The sequence below is a fragment of the Rhipicephalus microplus genome, chromosome 1, assembly GCF_043290135.1.
Source record: "Rhipicephalus microplus isolate Deutch F79 chromosome 1, USDA_Rmic, whole genome shotgun sequence".
Classification (NCBI taxonomy): Eukaryota; Metazoa; Arthropoda; class Arachnida; order Ixodida; family Ixodidae; genus Rhipicephalus; species Rhipicephalus microplus.
The window spans coordinates 276,473,293-276,497,567 of NC_134700.1; the positions used below are offsets into that span (position 1 = coordinate 276,473,293).

At 43.1% G+C, this 24,275-nt stretch overlaps 1 protein-coding gene across 1 annotated transcript in view; it reads left to right on the top strand.

The window, feature by feature from the left end:
• Window positions 1-23,896, top strand: part of GlyRS (glycine--tRNA ligase) — a 41,665-nt gene extending 17,769 nt beyond the window's left edge. The window contains exons 6-17 of the mRNA XM_037436155.2: window positions 310-386; window positions 1,813-1,958; window positions 2,638-2,787; window positions 3,674-3,836; window positions 3,938-4,102; window positions 4,707-4,814; window positions 5,644-5,789; window positions 8,339-8,424; window positions 9,678-9,787; window positions 11,835-11,928; window positions 12,888-13,075; window positions 23,404-23,896. Coding sequence (XP_037292052.2) covers window positions 310-386; window positions 1,813-1,958; window positions 2,638-2,787; window positions 3,674-3,836; window positions 3,938-4,102; window positions 4,707-4,814; window positions 5,644-5,789; window positions 8,339-8,424; window positions 9,678-9,787; window positions 11,835-11,928; window positions 12,888-13,075; window positions 23,404-23,514 — 1,544 coding nt within the window. The 3' untranslated portion in view covers window positions 23,515-23,896. The remainder of the gene's footprint in view (window positions 1-309; window positions 387-1,812; window positions 1,959-2,637; window positions 2,788-3,673; window positions 3,837-3,937; window positions 4,103-4,706; window positions 4,815-5,643; window positions 5,790-8,338; window positions 8,425-9,677; window positions 9,788-11,834; window positions 11,929-12,887; window positions 13,076-23,403) is intronic.
• The last annotated feature ends 379 nt before the right edge of the window (window positions 23,897-24,275 follow it).

A 24,275-nucleotide genomic window follows, 5' to 3' on the forward strand; every position in this document is an offset into this window, starting at 1 on the left:
ACGGATTTGGTGAGAGCCGCTCATGATTAGTGGTTCCTCTGCAGTTGTGTAGAGGCTTTGTCCAGGGCATGTGCGTTTGCATGTCAGCATTTAGGTGACGTAGGGATGCTATGTGTGTCACCGCTATAATAAATCTCTTCAATGTAGCATCGCAGAAGAATCCTGGTCTTGCAGCATATTGGGGAACGTTCATCCTTGTTATATGAAGTCTTCCCTAGGTGCAATTAATGAGCTAGTATTGCACTATCATGGATTATTCCCATAGTCACTTGCATCTTGGAAAATTTTGTTTCACCCGATTTGAAACAGCGCACCTGGAAAAGCTGTGTGCTGATAAGAAGACAACGGCCGAACAGAAGGCAGAGTATGAAGATATTGTGGTCAAGGTGCGTTATGTTTTCCTATTAGTAATCGCGTTGTGAGAATGGTTGCAGTTTAGTGTATTTTTTTTAACAGGCTGTTCACTGACTAGAGACATCATTCAAGAGGACTAACAGAGGTCGGGTTACAATTATGTATCCCTCTCCTCTCTATTAGTGTTGAGCTTCTATGTGTACTGTTTTCATACAGCAGTTTGTTAGTGTTGGGCATTGAACGGAGTAATAATGGTACCCAACAGGTGCCGAAGAGCGTTGAGTAATGAGGGGGCTGTTGCAGAAAATTCATAACAAATAATGCATAAAAAGCAACAACATCTAGAAAGAAATAGAAAAAAATTGTACAATGTGAGAGAAAATAAATAAACGTATTAATAGATTGCAGGAGACCTCTCAAAAAGTTTGTCAGGCCTTTTGGCTAGCATAGAGGAATCTAGTACCTGTAACAGTTCAGCTCATGAATATCTACTTCAGTAGAAACTGAATACATGTCTTGCCTTTTCAATATCTTTGCTTTTGATACACAATTGGAATGTGTGTGATTCACTATAACTGCTGCTTTGGCAGAAATCACTTTCTTGGAGCTTTACGTGTCTTGGCCAGATGATAACGAAATCGACGCGCAAATCAAGGTAGAAAGAAAAGCTTAATGTGAAACTTAGTAAACACTTGATGGCTGTGCAAGTACTTAGGCGCGAGAGCCGTGCTTTCCTTTACTTCCTGTTCTTGAAAGCTTCACCATGTTTCAGATATTGTGCCGGCTCAGATGCATGTGATTATGTGAAAGTACTTCAGCTAAGCATACTTCAACAACTGTAAAAGAATCTAACCAATGTAAGCTTAGAATATTCGTTGCTGACTATATGATATACTCTAACCTCATTATAACAAAGTTGCATCTTACACAAAAATAGATTCATTCTATAAGAAATTTTGTGATAAAGATATATTTCTAACTCTGTATCTATTGCGAGGTTATTCTTAATTTACTTCATTATAACCAATATTTATTATAGCCATGTTCGTTATAATGAGGCTTGAGTATAGTACAGTAGATTCTCGGTAAAGGGAAATCTGTTAATTTAAACAGAACTGCTGTCTAAATGGAACAACTGCCTCCAGTATGATTGGTGATTGGTTTCGTACATGAATGCTGCACCCTTGTTCATGTCTCAGTAAATGGAAGTCCTATTAAACAAAACACATTTTCCTGGTCGCTTCAGGTTTTGTTTAACGCGAGTCTATTGTATATACATTTATACAGAAGGTAGTGCCATGTTATCTATAAATTTGTTATAGGGAGGTTAAACTGAATATTTTAGCTCATGTGATAGGTGTGTACAATGGCATAGTTGCATATTTCTTTAACCATGCATCATATATCTAATGTTACATTTTCACCCAACGAGTTTACTTTTGCCTATCTTCACTACAGCTGGACGGCATGACCAAAGATGAGATGAATGCTGTCTTGCGACGTTTTGCGATCAAGTCGCCTACAACGGGAAATGACCTGAGTGACGCCATCGAGTTTAACCTTATGTTCTCCACATGTATTGGCCCTTCGGGGCTTGTTAAAGGGTGCGTATCATTGTGTTTGCGAATGGCTACACTTCTTGCTGATACTACATGTGATTATGGGCTCGCACAGGCAGTAAGCCTTTAGTAAAGAAGTGGTGTTCCTGCTACAAAAGAAGCATAGCTTTCTCCTTTTCCTGTGCTGAACTTGCTGATGCCTTTCTATTAGTACATTGTGTAATTCGAAGTTAAAAGGATTTATGTGCTAGTAATGAAATCGCTTGTGCTTGCAAGACAACATAGCAAGGCTCATGTTTGAATGCTTTACCTTTGTAAAAAGTCTAGGGAACATCTTCAGCATTACAACTGCTTTGTTTTTTTTTTGTGCACAACACAGATTGCATTGAATTAAACAGGTGTGAACATTTTTTTATTGATTACCTTCATTTTTTAGCTATATGGTATGTATGTGGTAATTGGTGTTTTCGGGTGGGAGGTGGTGGTCAAGTACTGCTACACGGTGGCCCATCCTTGTCTGGTGAGGGAGTGCATTACCAGCTGTGGTCACCGGTATGATGATGAATCGGGTCGCCGGAAAATTAAATTTAAAAGATTGCGGGCATAACGTGGCCGCAGCAGGCACTGGACTTGGTTGATTGGTGAAACATAAGAGGAGCCTTTGCCATGCAGTGGGTGTAGTCAGGCTGGTGATGATGATGTAAATCTTCTATGTCCTTCCTAGGTACCTCCGACCCGAGACAGCGCAAGGCATTTTTGTGAACTTCAAGCGCTTGCTCGAGTTCAATCAGGGTCGGCTACCATTTGCTGCTGCTCAAATCGGCAATGCTTTCCGTAATGAGATCTCGCCCAGATCAGGACTGATCAGAGTCCGGTGAGTCTTCCTTAGGAGACCTGTGTTTCTTAAGCTCCTACCACTGCCCCCACTTGGGAGTAGAAAACATTGGTACTAGTAGACTGAAACTTCAAGGCTTGGTCATTGTGGATGAAATTTTCTGTTTAACAAACATTAGTATTTCCTTGGCCATAGCTGAAAAATATTAGGGCAGCAATTTCATAAGGATTGGCAAGATGTTGCCTAAGTTACTTAAATTTTTGTGCCGTATGAAAAACAGTGTTCTTATGAAGAGACTTGGAAACGAACAAACTTGGGTGCAAATATGATGTTTGCACAGTAGAGCTGGCTTATAGAGGCATTGTTGCTTAAATGCCATCGCCCATGCTCAATAACCAAGTTTGTCAGGTACAGCTTTCATTTCGCTAGTGCAAACACTACAGACAAATTTTCAGCATTGCTCAATAGTTTATTGCTTTTCTGTGTCACTGTGGCAGCGCACCTCCCGACATTACGGTATGTGTGCTGTGTATTGTGCAAGTCATCTGAGCACTCACTGCATTTGTGCTTACGTGGCCACAGGAAGAGATTTCTTTTCTGGATGGTACTACTGCACCTGCTTCTCACCCTTCTGAAGTTCACCGATTTATCTGATTGGTAAAGATTGACGGGTTTGACTAAGGGTGTGCCAGCACCAAGACTAATGCCTGGAGTTTTAGTCTAGTTACAAATTTTAATGGCAATGTAATGTGCACAACTGCACATAAACTTCAATAGAATAAACATTACCTATTTGGACAGGTCAATATGATCCTCGTCAAGAAATAAAACCAGTGTTACTCACACTTAATAGTGCATACTTCAACACTCGAGAACGAATAATTAGCAAAATATGGTTAAGCTATGCAAAAATGACACTCCTCAGTGAGTTCACCATGGCTGAGATCGAGCACTTTGTGGACCCCGCTGACAAGGCACACCCCAAGTTTGCATCTGTGAAGAACTTGGAGATGGTCCTCTATTCGGCGTGCAACCAGATGGACGGCCAGCCCGCACAGAAGATCACTATCGGGCACGCTGTTGAGAAGGTAGGAGAATCGCCACTGCTGTGGTATGTCATTACAGTTGTCTTCTTTGTACCTGTCTCTTTGTGCCGAGCATGACTCATCGTAGTCGTGTTTTTGTTCAGGGCCTAGTTGCGAACGAGACCCTGGGATACTTCCTAGCCCGCATCCAGCTTTTCCTGGAGCGTGTGGGTGTTGACCCCGCAAGGCTGCGATTCCGACAGCACATGAGCAACGAGATGGCTCACTATGCATGCGACTGCTGGGACGCTGAATGCAAGACTTCCTACGTGAGTGCTGTTTTTCCTCCCTTTCCTGTGCCGCTTCTTTCTTGGTGGGACCTGATGCAACTGAAGCCTTGCTCGACAGCCAGTGTCTCTTTTTCTGTGCAAGGTTCTGAAAGAACCCCTTTTTTTCACTGTAATTCACTTCTGTGATCAGCTACTATGATGAGGTGTCTGCACATGTGCAATTCCATCTAATGCTGATGTTCTATGGGGCCTAACTTTCTCAGCCAACTGGCCATGTTTTTTCATTGTTTTTTTATTTTGCTTATTGTTAGGCTTCTTTTATGATCGGTGCTGCAGGCAGCCGAGACTACAGTAGAAAACTAAATGGAGCTTGTTCATGCACAGTTTCATAGGAGATGCAGTGGTAGGTGGAGCTGTCCATGAGAAGACTTGTTGCCACAGCAGTTTGTGAATCACAGTTGGCTTAACTCTCTAGCAAATGTGCGGGCATTGGCGGCGATAAAACCAGTGAAGTTTGTCTTGTGTCCTTCTCTCTTGATTTGGCAATGCTCAAAAATAACTTGTTTGAAAACTGACATACATATGTTTATCTCGTAATTTATTATGCATATAAATATGTAATTCTTCATCTCTTTCTGTCCAGGGTTGGGTTGAGTGTGTTGGCTGTGCAGACCGTTCCTGTTACGACTTGAGCCAACACACCAAGGCTACAGGCGTGCGTCTTGTAGCTGAGAAACCGCTACCACAACCAATATCCTTTTGCAGACGAGGAAAGATGTGAACGTATGGTATCGCAGTCATCATCATCATCAGCCTGACTACATCCACTGCAGGACAAGGGCCTCTCCCATGTTTCACCAGTCAACTCGGTCCTGTGCCTGCTGCTGCCACTTTACACCCGCAAATTTCCTAATCTCATCGGCCCATCTAACTTTCTGTCACCCCTTCAGCATTTGCTTTCTCTGGGAATCCAGTCTGTGATCCTTAATGTTCAAAGGTTACCTTGCCTTTGCGCTACGTGTCCGGCCCATGACCATTTCTTCTTCTTGATTTCGACTATAATATCCTTAATACCTCTTTGTTCCCTGATCTACTTTGCTTTCTTCTTGTCTTTTAGGGTTACGCCTATCGTTTTATTTTTCATTGCTCACTGAGTTGTCCTCAACTTAAGTTGAAGCCTCTTGGTAAGCCTTCAGGTTTTTGCTTCGTAGGTAAGTACCGTTAAAGATGCAGCTGTTATATACCTTTCTCTTGAGGGTTAGTGGCAGATTACCATTCACGATTTGAGAATGCTTGCCGAATATGATCCGCCCCATTCTTATTCTTCAAGTTATTTCACTCTCATGGTTTGGCTACACAGGCTACAACCCCTCACATGTGGTTCATTGCTTACTTGGGTTAGCCCACAAGGGGTCCCAGAAATGCCTGGGGTTGAGAACCACTGCTTTACATGATCAGTCAATAAATATGACTTGTTCAGGCAAATTATTGTCAGGATTTTCATTTAATAAGTGTTCAAGAGGACAATACGTGTTCTGTGTAGTAGCTGTTTTCCTTGATTTACTGTGTCATCTGAGCACAAGACTGTAGACGTGGTGGAAGCCCTCCCAAACAAGGCAGCCATTGGCAAACAGTTCAAGAAGGAGGCCAAGCCAGTTTCAGATGCTCTAGCAGCACTCGCTGCCACGCAGGTGGACCTGCTGGAAAAAGATCTCAATGAAAAAGGGTGAGAATTTTATGCCGTATTACATTAGATATTTCAGCTTGAAGATATTTAGGATATGGGCACTGCAATGATTTCACTCAGTTCAGGGTGCATTAGCTATGTAATGTGTTTATTTTTAGAAGTAGAGTACTCGCAGATGGAAATGCAACATAAATTGTTTCTTTAGTGACTGCTATGAACAACTGCTTGTGATAACCACATCATGTTACTGCAAATTTAGCCACTAAAGGTAATGTTGGCTCTGATGTGAAGCTGAGTTAGATTAACGCCAATACGACACAAACTATAGACACTAGAAACGATAGTACAAGCATTACTTAGCTGTCAATGTTCGTGTTTCAAACCATAGACAAAGCGTACGAACTTGTAGGTCTGATACCGTGTGTCCTACTTCACTGTTCTTTACACCTGTGTCTAAATTACTTGTGCCCTATTTATGCAGTTATTGTGCATTTAGTTGTTTACAGTCTGACATAACTATTTTAGAGGGAAATACCAGGATACTTTGTATGCTGTGAAGAGCAGTACTACTGGTGACATGTCAGGCTGTGCCTGATGAAAGCTATCAGCATACTGTTGAATTTTGTGGGTGTCTGCCCTATATGCACATCAGTGCAGATAAAGAAACAAAACATATGTCAGGTGATACGGAGGTTACTAGTATTGTGATAAAATCACAAAACTGGGCACTCCTGAGCTGTCTGCAGACATTGGTGAAAAGGCCTGTTGCACTGGAATCATTGTTTTTAAGTCTTGTACTGATTGAGCTGATTATAGTAATTAAGCCAGTAATAACACGTGTTAATGTGATTTCACATATAAGCACAATTAGATAAACATACCCAGATTTCAACCATTTCTTAGGTTTGTATGGTTGGCAGGAAAATCTTCCGAAAATTGAAGTTATTGTGTTGGAACTGGCAACATTAAACAAAACTCCAACTGCATCCAATCCGGGCTTTTTGCGAATCCATGGCATTAGGTAAACCAATATAAGAGGCACCGACATAAACATATGCAGTCGGGTAACCCAATTAGGGCTGTTTATAAGCTAGTATAAGACTGTGATGCCAATATTTACAATTAAGGGGCTATTTGGGACTCTGGCTTCCCTCCCCCCCTTTTCAAGACTTTTTTTTTTTTTTCGAAAAAAAATGGGGTGATGGTTGGCAAGGTGAATCTGCACGGCTACCCCGCTCCCCGTTGTTTCGGAAATCTCCCATATTCAGATTCATTCAGCTTGGCAGGTACGGATAAGGTGCTATGCAGTGCCAGCTAGGCTTATATGTATATGGGTCAAATAGCCCTGCTTAGTTCCTACAGCATCTCTAAAAGCTTCATTGTGACAAATATCCTCAATAATTGTTTACCTAACAAAGTGTTGCATCATGCATGGCATTGCAGGCAGTTAATCCCAACTGTAATGCTCTGATGTGCAATTCTGTGGTATTGTAAAGGCATTGTTTGAAAAAAAAAAAAAATGTCACCCTTTCACCAAGGCCCTTATCCAGTAGTGCTGAAACTAAATTAGATATGTTTTTCTGTTACCTGTTGTAAAGAAATAAACAAGAAGGCACCTCTTAATGCATTTTTCTGAAGTTGCATACTCTTTCTTTATCGCAATGCTTCTGTGGGCTGGTCAAACACTTCATGCAAAAGAGGTTCATGGTAAGATTAGAATTTAAAGTGCTAATCAACGGTGGTCAAATGATTTCACCATTAACTCTAATTTCAAATACTCATGGCATCCCGATTTTCTTGTTTGCTGCTTTAATGTTGATTTTGATTTTATGAGACCAATTGTGTGCGACTCAAAATGAAAAGTACTTTGGTTTGGGCTAGCTGATTCATAGTACTCATTTTGAAAAGGGCTGCGCAACGACACGAAAAGAAGACATGGAGACAGCACACAGTTTTTAATGATGACGAGGGATGAGTTGGAGCGCGAGATTGTCGAGGTTTTTTAATTCATCAAGTAGGTGACAAATGCGTGAGCAGGCCCTCCATATCTTTGCCTGATGCTGAAATTATGTATCTTAGTGGTTTTGTTTGATTGTTGTTCCTTATCCTTTTGCTCATGTTTCATCATAGACTGGTGTTTCTCACTCACCACGCATGCATGAGTTCCTTCAAATGTTGTTATCCTTTTTTATCACATTGAGTTTCTTATCTTGTTTCATTAGTTGAAGCCAGCCTTGTTATCTTGCTTTTATACTGGTCACAATCACGTGGCTCTCTCCTCTTTTTTTTTTGTTTGTGGCACATATACCTATATGTACAGGTGACAGCAATAAAAGATCACTTGTTAGTCAGCACTCTTATTGTCACTCTGTCTTTCTTTTCTCGTGTCATTGCGCTGACCTTTTCAAAATGAGTTCTCTATATGAAGCCACACTGTTGGCTAGATGGCTTGCTTTTGTCAGGACTCTGATGCAGTTTCCAGCTGAAAGTCAATACCAGCGTAGACGTCACTTGATCAGGCTTTCGATCACTTACATTGTCCCCATGTTCCATGCAAAAATTGTGAAAATCACTGGCTTGTCATGCAGGGAGTCTGAAGTGGCAGTGGGTGACTCAAAGGTGAAGGTCACTAAGGACATGGTTCAAGTGAAGCGTTACCAGAAGACTGTGCATGGTGCGTTGCCGTATTGTTGTATGATATTGTTGTACCCGCCATGGTGGTCTAGTGGCTAAAATATTTGGCTGCTCATCCACAGGTCACGGGATCGAATACCGGCCGTGACGGCCACATTTTCGTTGGAGGCGATAATGCTTGAGGCCCATGTGCTTAAATTTAGGTGCACATTAAACAACCCCAGCTGGTCGAAATTTCTGAAGCCCTCCACAAAGGCATCTTTCATAATTATATGGTGGTTTTGGGACATTAAACACCAACAAATATTACTATTATACCTTATATTGTGCTCATCATTCATTTTTCCTAGACATACATGCACTCGGATTGCCAATACAAGCACGTGTGACAAGGTGCCAAATATACGATGACTCATTAAAAAAAAAAGTGGTTACACTAAAATGCCATAAAGGATGCAAACAATATCAGCTTTATTATCAAATAGGTCTTAGAGTCTTGTTCTCCTACAAATTTTATCATTAATGAGAGCTTGATAAGCATCAAACAAAATTAAAGGTGTGTACTGACTCCACCTCCAATTTCCCGTGAAAGCTTATGCTTATAGCACATGATTTCAAGGCATGTACTCTTAGGGCACCTATTATTATTAATAATCAAAGATATGCTGCACTGTATTAAGAAACCCGCCGCGGTGGTCTAGTGGCTAAGGTACTCGGCTGCTGACCTGCAGGTCGCGGGATCGAGTCCCGGCTGCGGCGGCTGCATTTTCGATGGAGGCAAAAATGCTGTAGGCCAATGTGCTCAGATTTGGGTGCACGCTAAAGAACCCCAGGTGGTTAAAATTTTCGTAGCCCTTTACTACGGCGTCTCTCATAATCGTATGGTGTTTTTGGGATGTTAAACCCCACAAATCATTCAATCTGTATTAAGAAAAGGCGAAGGATTAAACTTAAGAGTATTTGATATCAGCTCTTGAGTCATACAGTTTATATAGAAATAGATGCTTTGAAACTTGGGCATCAGGGCTTGGTGTCTTGTGCAAAACTAAAAAATTTGAAACCTCCTTATTTTCTCTTCTAGTAACCAACCTATTGCTGTAAATTTAATGTAAATGTTATTTCTAATTATTTGATACCTTGTCTGTTGAAGCTAAAATAGCGGTCCTGTCTTGTATCTCATTTATGGTATGCGTAAATGCATCATGGAAGAGCACAGTACTGTTTTAGGTGTAAAAATGTATTAGCTTTATCATGTTACGTTTTGGTACAAACATCCCTGCCTCTCTATTGCAGTGGACGAACTGGTGCCTGGTGTGATTGAACCGTCATTTGGCATTGGAAGAATCATGTACGCCGTCTTCGAGCACAGTTTTCGAGTTCGTGAAGGAGACGAGCAAAGGACGGTACGTTGAACCCGGCCACTGTGCTTTCTATATAGTTGGCACTCTACTGGTTCTGTCCAGAGTTCCTGTCAGCTAAAGGGCACACGCTATTTGCTATACTGGTGCTTGCATCTGGAACTAATTCTAGATTGTGGGTTCAAAAAGCTCTCTTGGACAATCTTGGACAATTATTGTGAGGAAAGATGTCATCTCTGTGTGATTTTGACTATATTGTTGCAGGATTTGTGGTGTATATACTAGATGTAATTACTGGGAAAAACACAGGCAAGAGTCAAGATGGCTCATTAACACACTGGTGCACCTGTCAGCTTGTCCCTCTCTTCGTCTTCCTTCTCTTCATCTCCATAACAATGTGTTCCGTTGGGCATTGTTACTGTGTGAAATTTGTAATTGGCATCTATTTTGATGTGACTATGGTAATTAGTTATATGTGTGCCTGGAACTTGGTGAATGTTACGACATTCACAGAAGTGTGTTTCATATGGCTAGTTGGTAAAAAATGGTTAAGATAAAACGGTGCAAAGTAGGAAAGACGAAGGAAGAAATAAGATAGGAAGGGTTGTTAGTCAGCACTTGTCTTGTCTGTTATTTCTTCTTTCGTCTCTCCTAGTTTGCATTGTTTTACCTTTACCATGTAATGGCATTCATTCAAACTTCTTGAGCACGGCGCCAGTAGCATTAAACAAGATATTTTTTATGGGGGAGCGAGTATTCGAAATTTCGAATATTTCTCTAATATTGTTTGCTATTTAATTTTATTTGCACTGGAATTTTACTAGTTGAACTTCCCAAAGGCAAATACATTCAATATGGTGTCTTGAAGTGGCAGTTTGTACATAATATAGAGGGGGAAACAGCGCAAAAGCAGGACGAAGTAATGATGCAAATGCACACGTGATGTTTCTAGTCTTGTTTTTTTTTTTTCAGCTATACATTTTCTAGTGTAATAAACTGGCATGCAGTTGTTTGTCAGTACGTGGGTAGTGTGGTCATTCTTACTTCGTCCAGTTTTTGCGCTGTTTCCCCCTCAATAAATACAATCAATGGCAAACTGCCGCTAACCCCTTCAGATTTTCAATATGCTTCACCTCATTAAGTTCTCGCATTGCGGCAAAGCGGCCGTTTAGGCTTTGTTGTAGTCACTAATGTATTACTTAATAAAACGCTGGTTTTAACGTGCAAATAATGAATTCTCCAGAGGTGGAACAAGGGGAGGCTCAATTATTGCTGTTTTGGAGCTGGTATTTGGGCAGGAAGTTTGAAAAATCAGACGCCAAAGCTTTTTGGCATCCAAAATTTTGGATGTTCTTATATATTGACACCTACGAGGCATATTTAGAACTCCAGACGAAGGAAGCATGCACTTGTCCACTGAATCAGTCAAGCTTGCACAGAAATTTAAAGAGAAGTGGCTGAGGAAGTGTAGTTTTTGTCTTTCACGAGTGAAGTGCTGCTGACAATGCTTTGGTTGCCCAAATCATGTACATAAACACAATGAGGCCTCGGCACTGCCTCTTTCTAAATAAGACAACTGAGAAATACCATCTTGCCAGTGCTTGATCTACCTAGCCAAAACTGACACTTCATGTTGCTACCTCAAAAGAATATGCCTAAAAGTCCTCTCCAACTTATTTGTTCTGCAGTTTCGCTTAGAAATATTGGAAAAAAATTCTAGAAATATTCAAGAAATATTTTATTCGAATTGCACTAACACTTATATTTGAATTTGCTTTGCACCTAGAATTGTACTATTCGCAGTGCTCTGGTATTTTTCTTTTATTGCCAGTGCTATACTAGTTAATTCATACTGTTGTAAACTGTGCATGGCACATACATTGCGCTGCCATTTAATGATCCCTTGTAACAATCGATATTGGGAGTGTTGCAGACAAAACATTGTTAGATATTTTTATTCTTTTTTTTACATGAGTTATACTATTCTGAAAACAGATTTTATGCTTGTGTGTAAATGCTGCTCAGAAATTGGTATTTGTTTGCATTCTTGCATGTAGACTTTGGTGTTTTTTTTTTCTTTGCCATCCTGCAGTACTTCTCCTTGCCTGCGGCGGTTGCACCACTAAAATGCTCCGTTCTTCCACTCAGCAACAATCCAGATTTTGCCAAGTTTGTGCAGCAAATATGTAAGTTATAAGGGTGTAGTACTTGATTCTGCTTATTATATTCCAGATGGTCACTTCATGCTTTTCAAAAGACAGTGGGCTCGATTTGTGACTGAAGTTATCTCCCCTCGATTAGGTGGTGTGTAGAAGGTGCCCGTAATGCTCTCAGTAATCACAAATAGCTTAAATTAATCTTGAGTTATATACCGGGCAGCCACCCGTGTCCAAGGACTCGAGGCCCTCATTTAGACTGGGGTGCTTGTAGCCCCACCCCACTGAATACCTCCAAACATTGTCAATAAAGTTTTTACTCACCTATATGCTCTGTATGTTATGCAGTCCAAAAGCTACTTGTGAATTCAGAGATTTGTTGCCGAGTCATCTTGGCTTTGGTAAGATGCTCATTTGCTCATTAATTTGAAGGAACACTGACATTTTTTATATCTATGTCTGCTAGCTATAAGTGTGATTTTTGTCCTTGAAAGGAGCTTTAGCTTGCTGCCAGCCATGGTATTTTTATTTGTATAGGTAATGCATCAAATAGGAATGAATTTCGTTGCATGTGAAGGAATAAGGTAAGTTATAGTGCCTTTAGGTAGAAAAATTTTAAATTAGGATTTCACTCACTTCACTAACGTTGCCATAAATCAGTATTAAATGGTTCAACATGAAGTTAATGCAACGAAACGTGAATATTCTCTTCGCTCATTTAGTCATTTTTCTTCATTGGAACATCTTTCCTGACCTCAATTTCCAAGTGTGCTTTGCTCACAGGTACATAGGAGAGTGCATAGCTTCTCATTTCTGAACCATCACTCGAAGCTTCTGGATATCTCAGTACATCATTCATTTCTCTGCACTTCGGCCACATTTAACTTGAGCTGCTATGCTCACTGCTTTGGCTGCAAAACCCAGCTGATTTGCAATAGGGAGGTAGACCCCACTTGACGTCATGCAACAATTTCTCTCCTTCTTTGCAGCATCCGCACTGACCCAGCATGATGTGTCACACAAGGTTGACGATAGTAGTGGATCCATAGGTCGTCGCTATGCGCGCACAGATGAAATCGCTGTCCCATACGGCATCACGGTGGACTTCGACACATTGCGGGAGCCACACACAGCTACCCTGCGTGAACGAGACACCATGCTGCAAGTTCGATGCCCTGTAAGTTGACCAAGCAATATATTCATCACTACATTGTCTGATCGGCCACTTTGTATTTGTAAGTTTTGTATAGGAAACAACTGTTAAAGGGACACTGACACAAAAACTTTGGGCTCACGCTTTCTTCCTGCATTGTGTTGCTTGTGGCCTGCTAGCCATAGCATGACACATCGTTTGCTGCAGCACGCAACAGATAATTAATTACAGGTCCCTCATTATCGACCAGTTCCAGTATCGGTTTGAGAGGGCTTCAAAAAGGAGAAATCGCTCGGTGCAACTATTACCACCTAACAGCTATCGACCCTGTCAGCCCACAGAACCGTGACACACTTTTGTGCGGTCCGCATAAAAAATTTTCTTCGAATAGAAAACGGGACTCCAGTGTCACCAAACGCAAAATTTTCAAAGCTTTCGCCATGGCCACGCACTCGCGACTAGCCACCAGAAGTATACACTGCGGGAACAAACGTGGCAAAAGAAAAATGGGGGCTGTGACGTCATTCCGACTTGTTTTACTGACTGCCCCCTCAGGGGCGCCTGCGCAAGTAGGCGTTTGGTGTGTAGCGACACCACGGACCCGAGCTAACGGGGGAGTTTTGACTCCCTCCCAAGCCTAGCTGTGCGTGGCTTTGCCGTGTCCGGGGAAAAGGGAATCCTGGGGGTTGAGTTGACGCTGGGTGATTAGACCTTTAAGGCCCCCCGGCAGAGGCAACACACCCCTTTGGCCCCGGCTTCACGTAGACGGCACCCCTGGGCTGACCCACCCAGGGGAAATCGGCAGTCGCCTCTTCCTGTCTCCTTCTCTCTCTCCATCTTCGTCTTTTCTACTACTTTTGATCTTTCCTGTCCTCTCCTCACTTCTGTTTACTTCCACAATTCTCAGCGGCAAGGGTTAACCTGGTGTAGATATCCAACCTTGGGTAGATATATTAGGTTATAGCGGCCATGTACAGCTGGCACTTGCATTTCCTTCGCGTCTCGCAGCGTCCCCTTGTTGGGCTCGGTGGTGGGTGGCTGGCATGGCCACCGAATAAGCTACCAAATTAATGGGAACTCCTAGCCCTCTCACAACCAATCGCCCCTCCAAGAGGTGGCGCACTGATGGAATTTTCTAATTCCTTCCAAACAAGAAAGAAAACTTCCCGAAATACCACATTATCCACTGTGAAAATACAGAAAAGAAAGCTAGAAGCATTTCACCTTTCCTTGTGTCCAGATGCCTTATAGAAACGCTAGGCGCAGGCTACAAAGCCACAAAGACCGCCAGTGGTGACCTGCTACTCGAAGTAAAAGACCACGTACAGTACCAGAGACTGCATAAACTTACATCATTTGGAGATCAGCCTATCACAATCACACCGCATCGAACCATGTACACCGTGAAGGGTGTTGTATCAGATGGAGACCTAATGGACCTCTCTGATGATGAACTTCTAACAGGCTGGAAAGAAGAAAATGTCATTCAGGTGCAGCGTATCAAAATAAGAAGAGAAAATAAAGAAATCCCAACGAAACACATCATACTCACTTTTGCATCTAGCACTCTCCCCACTGAAATAGCAACAGAATATCTTAATCTGCCAGTCAACCCGCGGTGCTGCTTTAAGTGTCAGAGGTTCGGACACGGCTCCCAGAACTGCCGAGGACAGCTTACCTGCGCGAAATGCGGCACCAAAGGTCATACCGCTGACAATGACTGTCAGCTACAAGTCCACTGCGCAAACTGTGAGGCTGACCATCCTGCATATTCCAGGTCATGCGTGGCCTGGAAAAGGGAAAAAGAAATTATAACTACAAAGTTTAAATTGAACATAAGCTTCCGTGAAGCGCGGCAGCGCGTTTCCCCGCGTTTTGCTGGGAACACATCGTATGCCGAAGTGGTGCGAGGGGGGTCAGCACCACTTCAGTTTTCGGCAATGCCTTGGACCACGCCCAGTGTGCCGAGGCAAACGCCACAAGCCCCCACGTGGGGAGCAGCCTCGGCTGCCCCACCCTCCTTGAATACAGCCCCACCGAAGGCCCCTGTGAACCCTGGCAACAGCCAGGGCACCACACAAACTAAAGAGGTCCCGTCGACCTCGAGTCCGGTGGGGTCGAAGGCACCGTCTGTCACGACGAAGCCTACAACGAAAACAACCTTGTCTGTCGTCTCTCCTGAGGCGATGGACACATCAACTGCACCGGCGCAGACTGCGCCAAAGGAGCGGCGGGGTTCCCTCGACCGCTCTAAAAAAGACAAAACTGTAATTACAGGGCCTTCTAAAGGCTCTGTAAGATAAGTCACTTCTCTCTTTAAACACCAGCCACACTCATTTCGTACACACAGCACTTCTCTACTCCCATAATGGAGACACAAATTATACAATGGAACGTCAGAGGACTACTTCGAAACCTCGACGATGTCCAAGAACTTCTACACAAACATTCTCCAAAAGTGCTGTGTGTACAGGAAACACACTTAAAATCCAAGAATACAAATTTTTTGCGTCAATATGTTGTCTTCCGAAAGGACAGAGATAATGCTGCGGCGTCATCTGGTGGTGTAGCCATTATTGTTAATCGAGGAGTAGCATGTAGTCATCTACCACTACTAACATCCCTAGAGGCAGTGGCTGTTCGAGCAGTTCTATTGAATAAGCTCGTCACCATCTGCTCTCTATACATACCGCCGCAACACCGCCTGGAAAAACATGATTTCCAGTCTTTAATAGATGAGTTACCAGAACCTTATCTGGTTCTAGGGGACCTGAATGCGCACAGCGGTTTATGGGGTGACTGTCGATGTGTTGCACGAGGTCGTCTCATCGAACAGTTCCTCTTTTCATCAGGTGCTTGCCTGTTGAATAGGGAAGAGGCAACTTATTATAACCTTGCAAACAATACCTACTCCTCCATAGACCTCAGTATTGCATCTCCTTCACTTCTACCCCTACTCCAATGGAAAATTATAAATAATTCCTACGGAAGTGACCATTTTCCTGTCATTCTGAGTACACCAACATCGTACCAATGTCATTCACATGTTCCCAAACGGCTGACATACAAAGCCGACTGGGAACAGTTTTATAACACTACTCTTTTAAGTTGGACAGATTTATGTGGGTTAAGCATAGATGAAGCTGTGGAGTACTTCACAGCTTTCCTTATTGACGCAGCAGCCAAGTGCAGCCCACAAACATCTGGAATGCCCAGCAAGCGAGGTGTCCCATGGTGGAACATCATGGGACACCTCGAGTGTCAGAATGCGCGAAAAGAGCAGAACAGGGCATGGAGGTTGCTGCGGAACTCGCCGACAGCGGAAAACCTTGAGAGCTTCAATAAAATAAAATCTCAAGGCAGGAGAACGCGCAGGCAGGCCAGAAAAGAAAGCTGGCACAAGTTCTTATAAGGGATCAATTCATATACACAAGAGGCTAAAGTCTGGAACATGGTTCGTAGGGTAGCAGGAAGACAAGTACATACACTCCCACTCGTTAACACACAGGGTGACAGCCTGGAAGATCAGGCGAACTTCCTCGGTGCACACTACGAGCAAGTGTCTAGCTCGTCACACTATACTGAAGCTTTCCAAAGATATAAAGCAAGGATAGAAAAGCAGAAATTAGAATGCAAGTGCACAAATCACGAGGCATACAACCAACCTTTCAACTTAGCTGAGCTACAAACGTCACTACAAACGTCACTCCTGCAGTAATTCTGCCCCAGGCCACGATCGTGTCGTGTATTAATTGTTGAAAAACCTGCCGCTCAAAACGCGAAAAACTTCACTCTCTCTGTACAATGCTATCTGGCTTTCTCGCACCATCCCTGCTTCCTGGAAAGAGGCTATTGTTATTCCTATTCTGAAACAGGGCAAGGACCCTTCCTCAGTTTCAAGTTTTTGAAAAAATGATAAACCGCCGACTTTTACATTTCCTTGAAACACACAATCTGCTTGACCAGTTCCAGTGTGGGTTTCGAGAGGGTAGATCCACCACCGACCATCTGGTGCGTATCGAGGCACAGATCAGAGACGCTTTCGTCCACAAACAATACTTCCTCTCAGTTTTTCTCAATATCGAAAAGGCTTACGACACAACATGGCGTTTTGGCATATTAAGAGACTTGTCTCACCTGGGTGTGCGCCCTAGAATGCTTTCCATAATGGAGAGTTACTTGTCCAATCGGAAATTCCGTGTCCGTGTGGGCAGTATTCTCTCCCAAACATTTGTGCAAAAAACTGGAGTACTGCAAGGTGGTGTACTTAGTTGTACACTTTTTATTATCAAAATGAATTTCTTGCACCTGTCCATCCCCCGCAACATTTTCTATTCCACATATGGCGATGACGTCCAGCTTGGCTTTAAGTCATGCAACCTAGCAATGTGTGAGCGGCAGGTTCAGTTAGGTGTAAACAAGGTCTGCAAATGGGCAGAGGAAAACGGATTCCGGCTGAACCCAGAAAAAAGCACGTGTGTCTTGTTTTCCCGAAAGAGAGGCGTGCACTCAGGACCTGACATTGAACTGAACGGTCAACGTCTGTCTGTCGATGCGGAGCATAAATTCTTAGGCTTAATCTTGGACAACAAGTTGACCTTCGTACCACACATCAAGTATTTAAAAACAAAATGTTTAAAAGCCATGAATGTTATAAAAGTGTTGTCACGTACTACGGTACGTGGGGTAGTGACAGGCAATGTCTCATGAACCTGTATAGAAGCCTCATTCGCACCCGCTTAGATTATGGGGCCGTTGTTTATCAGTCTGCGACTCAAAGTGCTTTGAATATGCTGGATCCCGTGCACCGTTTGGGCATCCGCCTTTCTACGGGTGCTTTTCGCACCAGCCCTGTAAAAAGCCTTTACGTTGAGTCAAATGAATGGTCGCTTCATCTACAAAGAACTTACATATCCTTTGTATATTTTCTTAAGGTGAAAGCAGACAAGAAGCACCCCTCATACTCCACTATTAACGATTTGTCGAGCTCTATTCTGTTTCAAAACAGGCCTTCGATGAGGCAGCCCTTCTCAGTTCGCCTGAAGGGTCTAGCTGAGGAAACTGGAGTGTCACTTGACCACAGTTTCATGGCTCCTGTAGTATACCTGCCACCGTGGCAGTGGCAGATTATAGACTGCGATGTGTCTTTCCAAGAAGTTACAAAACATGCACCTATTGCCCATATCCGAAACTACTTCCTGGAACTTCAACACAAATACACACGTCCTGAGTTCTTTACAGATGCCTCCAAGTCTAACTCCTCTGTGTCCTACGCTGCTGTCGGCCCATCCTTTTCAGATGCTGGCCCTCTACATCCAGGCACAAGTATCTTCACAGCGGAAGCTTATGCGATACTTGTGGCGGCTAAACACATCAAGCAATTACAAATACAAAAAGCAGTAATTTATACGGACTCTCTGTGTGGTAACGGCTCTGCACACTCTTAAAAAACACAAAAACCCAGTCCTTGTCTCACTTTGCTCCATTTTGTGCACACTCTACACACTCAAACAACATGTTGTAGTGTGCTGGGTGCCAGGGCACCGTGGGATTCAAGGCAACGTGAGGGCGGATCAGCTCGCTGCATCCGTCCACAAAAGCACTGCCCCTATACCCATATCAATCCCGGCCCTTGATCTTAAGCCGTCTCTCAAAGGAAACCTCAGGGTATACTGGCAGAGCAAGTGGGATACACACACACAAAACAAACTACACGTTATTAAGCCACACCTTGGTCATTGGCTGCCCGTATCGAAATCGCGTCATACAGAGGTAATACTAACGAGACTCAGGATAGGACACACATACACGACACACTCATATCTTTTGTCCGGTGGCGACCCACCATTTTGTGACAGATGTGGTGAAGCATTAACAGTCCTTCACATGTTAATCCAGTGCAAACACGTAGAAACTAAGAAAACGACATTTTCCATTACCCTACCGACAACATATACCTTTACACCCTGCAATGTTCGTCGGTAGGGAACCACTGTTCGCTCATAAATCGGTGCTAGCTTCTTTAAAAGATGTTCGCTTTTATCATGTCATATACCCAGGCAATGCGTAGTGCGACCTCTCAAGAGAGGTTGCTGCTGCTGTGGCTACATTGAAAAGCACTTGCCTCGCAGCCCTTGGACACAAGGGCGCTGATGAGGCACTTGTGCTAGTGCCAAATATCTTTACACGTTTTCATTATCAAAACCTTTGTCACCCTTTTTTTACTATGCATATCACGCCACTGTCATGATTTTAATACGTATGTTTTTACCCGCATTATCGCGAGGAATTTGAAGGCCCTATACAGCCACGCAACATATCATTGTCCACATCTCTACTCATCGAAATGGCGCTCTTTGGCCATCAATTGGCCCTTGCGCCATAAAGCGCCACACATCAACATCATCATGTTTTATTGACTGCAGCGTGGTGATGGGAGGGATGTAGGGGATGGCCGAAGGATCCCCTTCGAGGATGTCTATGACACGATAGAGCTAAGTGCTCACCCAAACTTCGAAATTAATTTTAAATACCTTCCAACTTATATTTGCTGTCGATATTTTGCAGATGATGTACAAATGTTTATGGCAATCGACCCTGCATGCTATCGTTGCCGCGAAATTTTGTGTCAGTACCCCTTTAACGAATGTGTAGATGGCTACCGTATTTACTTGCGTAATCCTCGCACTCTCATGATTCTCGCACCACCACATCGCCAAACAAAAACAGGATTTTTTTTTTCTCGAGTAATTATCGCACCCCCGAAAATTGCTGCAATAGTGTCGTCAGTTTGTTCCAGCCATTGAAAATGATAGCATGCACCATCTAACGCCACCTCTTAAGCATCAAGCGTACTATTATTGCACGGAGATTCAATCCAAGCCAAAGCGGCAAGTGCATGTTGCGGCGTGTTTTGTATGTTGTGTTGGTAATCTTGTTACGTTATGGGGCGATGCTGAAGCTACACGGCTGCTTTCAAGTTGAATGTGATTGATAATGCACTAAACAACGGCAACAGGGCCGCCGGTAGGCCTATCGGAGTCGACGAGTTTTCTGTTCGCTACTGGTGATGGCAGCCGAAAGCCACCAAGACGCATTGGGCCTGCCGTGTGCCTAAAACTGGGATTGATGGTAAACTGCAGACGGTTCTGTTAAGTAGCCATCAGCTCAATACTGACATTCTACGCATACCTTTTTATCACTTTTCCTGTTGAGTGACCAACGCTACCACTACGCCTGCAACGCCCACAAGCTTTGAGTATGGTATCCTAATCTTCGACTATTTGCTTCCACTTTTTGTGTCTCAAATAAATCTTGTTTTGTGTTGAACCTCTGCTTTTATTTTTGAAGTAAACTTTAATTGGTACTTCTCAAAGCTTGCTGTTAGTTGCTGGTGTGAGAATCCCGATTTGCGGCCATTTAGTTTTTTTTTTTCACTCTGTACGTTTTCGTGGAAAGTTTTCCCCGCATAATTCTCGCACCCCCGAACTTTGCATCGGTTTTCTGCAGAAAAAAGTGCGAGGATTATGCGAGTAAATACGGTACTTATGAACTGTCTCGGCAAGCAAATCATTTCCACTTGTTGAGGTGGCGATGATTTTAATCATCAGACAGTGCTGTGAAAAAATAAAAATAAAGCCAGTGCTCTGTTGGTTACTCCACCGGCTGTTCTCTGCTGCCATGCATTCTAAAGAATCGCAAATACTTGTGAGGCACATGATGCATTTCACTCTACAAAGAATTTTGACAGTAATGATTTCTAAGATCATTAACTTCACAATAATATTCATTTTTAGAGACACTGGCTGCTGATGATAAAAGGCAGTAGGACCACGAGATAAAAGAGACAGAGGCTGACATTTCCATGTGTATTTCACATATATAAAATGAGGTGTTCAGTGGTTGGTGTTACTTCTGGTTTGATATAAGCATTCTCATTTTTTCATTCTTGTGACTTCATATGTCCACTAATATCAAGGAGATGATGAGTGCTTTGTACTCTGCTTTATTTCTCTTCTCAAAGGGATAATGAATAAAATTTTTGCCGCCAAGATTTTCAACCAAATTGAAAGATAGGGTCCTGAAATCGATAGAGACAACCTTCATTCCATGTCGAAACAACATGAGAATAATGCATTTAATGCATTTTTAGCAAACTGCCACGTCTAGCGGCCACGCCAATACCTACAGAGGGTGACATTTGGTCACGTCCAACCCACCCGTCTCTCAGCTCGCTCATCTCCCCCTCTGGTTCTCAGAACCGGTATGAACACATCGGTTGCGAAAAATGCTCCTGACTGAGGCAAAGCATCTGCGTTTTTGTGGAAAGGGGAGTGTGGAATGAGAGGAGAGGTAGAGAAAAGGAAGAGGAGGACGGGCACTGGCAATCCATCAAAATTACAGCCAACTGTCCAAACATACGGGAAATTAACTCTGTTTATCAGAACAGTTGCATCTTCCGAGTAGAATTACGAAGTTTCATCAGTTTTTTTTTTTTTTTCAGTTTTTGTTCAGTATCTCTTTAAAACACTTCTTCCTAAACTTAACAGTATTTGATATATGATAACAGTATACTATGATTAAGATTTTTTATTTTGAAAGTGATGTTACAATTGCTGCTTTGTTCTGCTGAAAGCCATGTTCTTCAATAGCAGTGGCCCTTGTAGGATGTGATTTGGCATTTGGAATGAGAGCTAAGTAGAAATTGTCTTGCCCGCATGTGCCTGAAATCTTTAGTTTAGTAGTGTTGTACTAATATTTCTTTTTGTTACCAGTGCACGCAAGTGTGGTGATTAAACGTAGCATCACTCAAGATTCACATTAGGACACCCACGGTGACGTATGAACCTAAAGTTGTGTAGAAACCTCGTATAGGCGACCAGCTGTAGCAGCTTAGTAGCTAGATATACCGTATTTACTCGCATAATCCTCGCACTTTTTTTGCCGGAAAACCGATGAAAAGTTGGGGGTGCGAGAATTACGCGGAGAAAGCTTTCTACGAAAACGTACAGAGCGAAAAAGAAAACGAAGTGGCCGCAAATCGGTATTCTCACACCAACAACTAACAGCAAGCTTTAAGAAGTACTAATTAAAACTTACCTCAACAATAAAAGCAGAGGTTCAACACAAGACAAGATTTAATTGAGACACAAAAAGTGGAAGCAAATAGTCGAGAATTAGAATACCATACGCAAAGCTTGCAGACGTTGCGGGCGTAGCGGTAGCGTTCGTGGCTCAACAGGAGCCCTCAAAAGGTAAGCGTGGGACGTCAGTATTAGGCTTATGGCTATTTAAGAGAATAGACCGCAGTTTCCTTCTTAAGAAATAAAGTTTACCATCAATCCCAAGGGCCTACCGGCGGCCCTGTTGCCGTTCTTTAGTGCATTATCAATCACTTGCAACTTGAAAACAGCCGTACAGCTTCAGCATCGCCTCATAACTTGACAAGGTTACCGACGCAACATACAAAACACGCCGCAACTCGCACTGGCCACTTCGACTTGGCTTGAGTTAGATTGAATCTCTGTGCAATAGTACACTTGATGCTTAAGAGATGGCGCCAGATGACGTGCGCTATCATCATCAGTGGCTGGAAAGAGCAGACGACATTATTGCAGCAGTTTTCGGGGGTGCGATAATTACTCGAGGAAAAAAAGAAATCGTATTTTTGTTGGGGGATGTGGGGGGTACGAGAATCGTGTGAGTGCGAGGATTACGCGAGTAAATACGGTAGTGCTGATGCGCTTGACGCAGTTGCGAGTTCAGTCTCAGCTACGACAGCTGCATGGTAATGGGGGCAAAGTACAAAAACGCTTGTGCATTTAGACATAGGTGTGTGTTAAAGAACGCTTGGCTAGTCAAAGCAGTCCAGGAGACCCCTACTCTTCAGGCTGTCTTGTAATCGAATCTTACATTTGGCACAGAAAACCCTGTAATGATGGCTCCTACTAGAGCAGTGGTCTCAAAGCCAGCCTGACTAGTGGCTCGAAGTCTCAAAATAAATTGAATCCTGCCTGGGCCAAGAGAGGGAACGAGATGTCGGCTATTTAAAGGCGGCTTTTTCTCATATCTCATATATGGGTTATTTCTTAAAGGGAATTGATGTCAGAATAAAAAAAAAACATATCGATACTGATTTCCAAAACTACTGTAATCTGGACATCGATTTTAAAATATGGAGCTTTTGTTCGATGGTTATGTTGCAACGCATGGAGGGGAAACACAGTCATGTGCTGGCTGGGCAGCTAGCGATAGGTCTGCAGGCAGTATGGGGCGCACGGGCCACATGTTTTACACCCATGCACTACAGCTAAAGGTGTGCTGTACCAACAGACGTTTGATTCCTCATGCAGCTTGAAGACCTCGCTCCTCTGGTGCACGACCTCGTTCGTGGAAAGATCACCTGGGACCACGTTTGCTCCGTTTACCCAAAGTTTGAGCAGCAGGAAGTGACCAAGGCATAATGAAGTCGGCAATACGAGTTCCGTATTGCAACCTTGTGAACCCTGCCTATGGGGCTCCACAGTACTGCACATCGCACGGAGTTCCTACGAGAGGCTGCATCTTGTGCGGTCTTCCATTAGTATATTTCATCCGCGCTGTGAATTTTGCAACAGGGTGGAGGACTTCTGCACCGACATGGTTTTTTTTTAATTCGCAGGAGTGTCACAGGCCACATACTGACCACTAGGCAATCGACACATCTGATGATATCAGGTGCTGCAAGCTAGGGGTGTACAACCTATGCTTTTGTCGTCATCTTCTGGTTCCACTGCCCCCGTCTTGTTTTTCGGTCTTGCCTTCATTTAATCCTTTTGTAGGTGAAGTGATGTCCTTACAAGGCGCTTGCCCACTGCGCCATTGCGTATTAGCTATCTGGAGTAAGTAATGTCTTATAACTGCTGAAAGTGTAAAAAGAAATCGGCGTGAAAGGAACTATATAGGCAATTGAACAAATTTCAACTGCTTGGCAATTTGAGTTTCTTCACACTTGAAATAATCACCACAAACATGACAAAATGACAAAACTTTCGATTTTTCGCTAGTTGTGCCTTTCTTAAACAGTAAAGAATATACAAAGGGCTTTTATTGTGTGGACTGGAATTCCTGTATTTTGTTTCAAATTAAATCTTTGGCTATGACACTTCAGGATAGCGGTAAACTGTTTCACCTCCATTCTGTACGAGTCCTGTCGGGGGTATTGAGGCAGCTGGACACCAGGGGC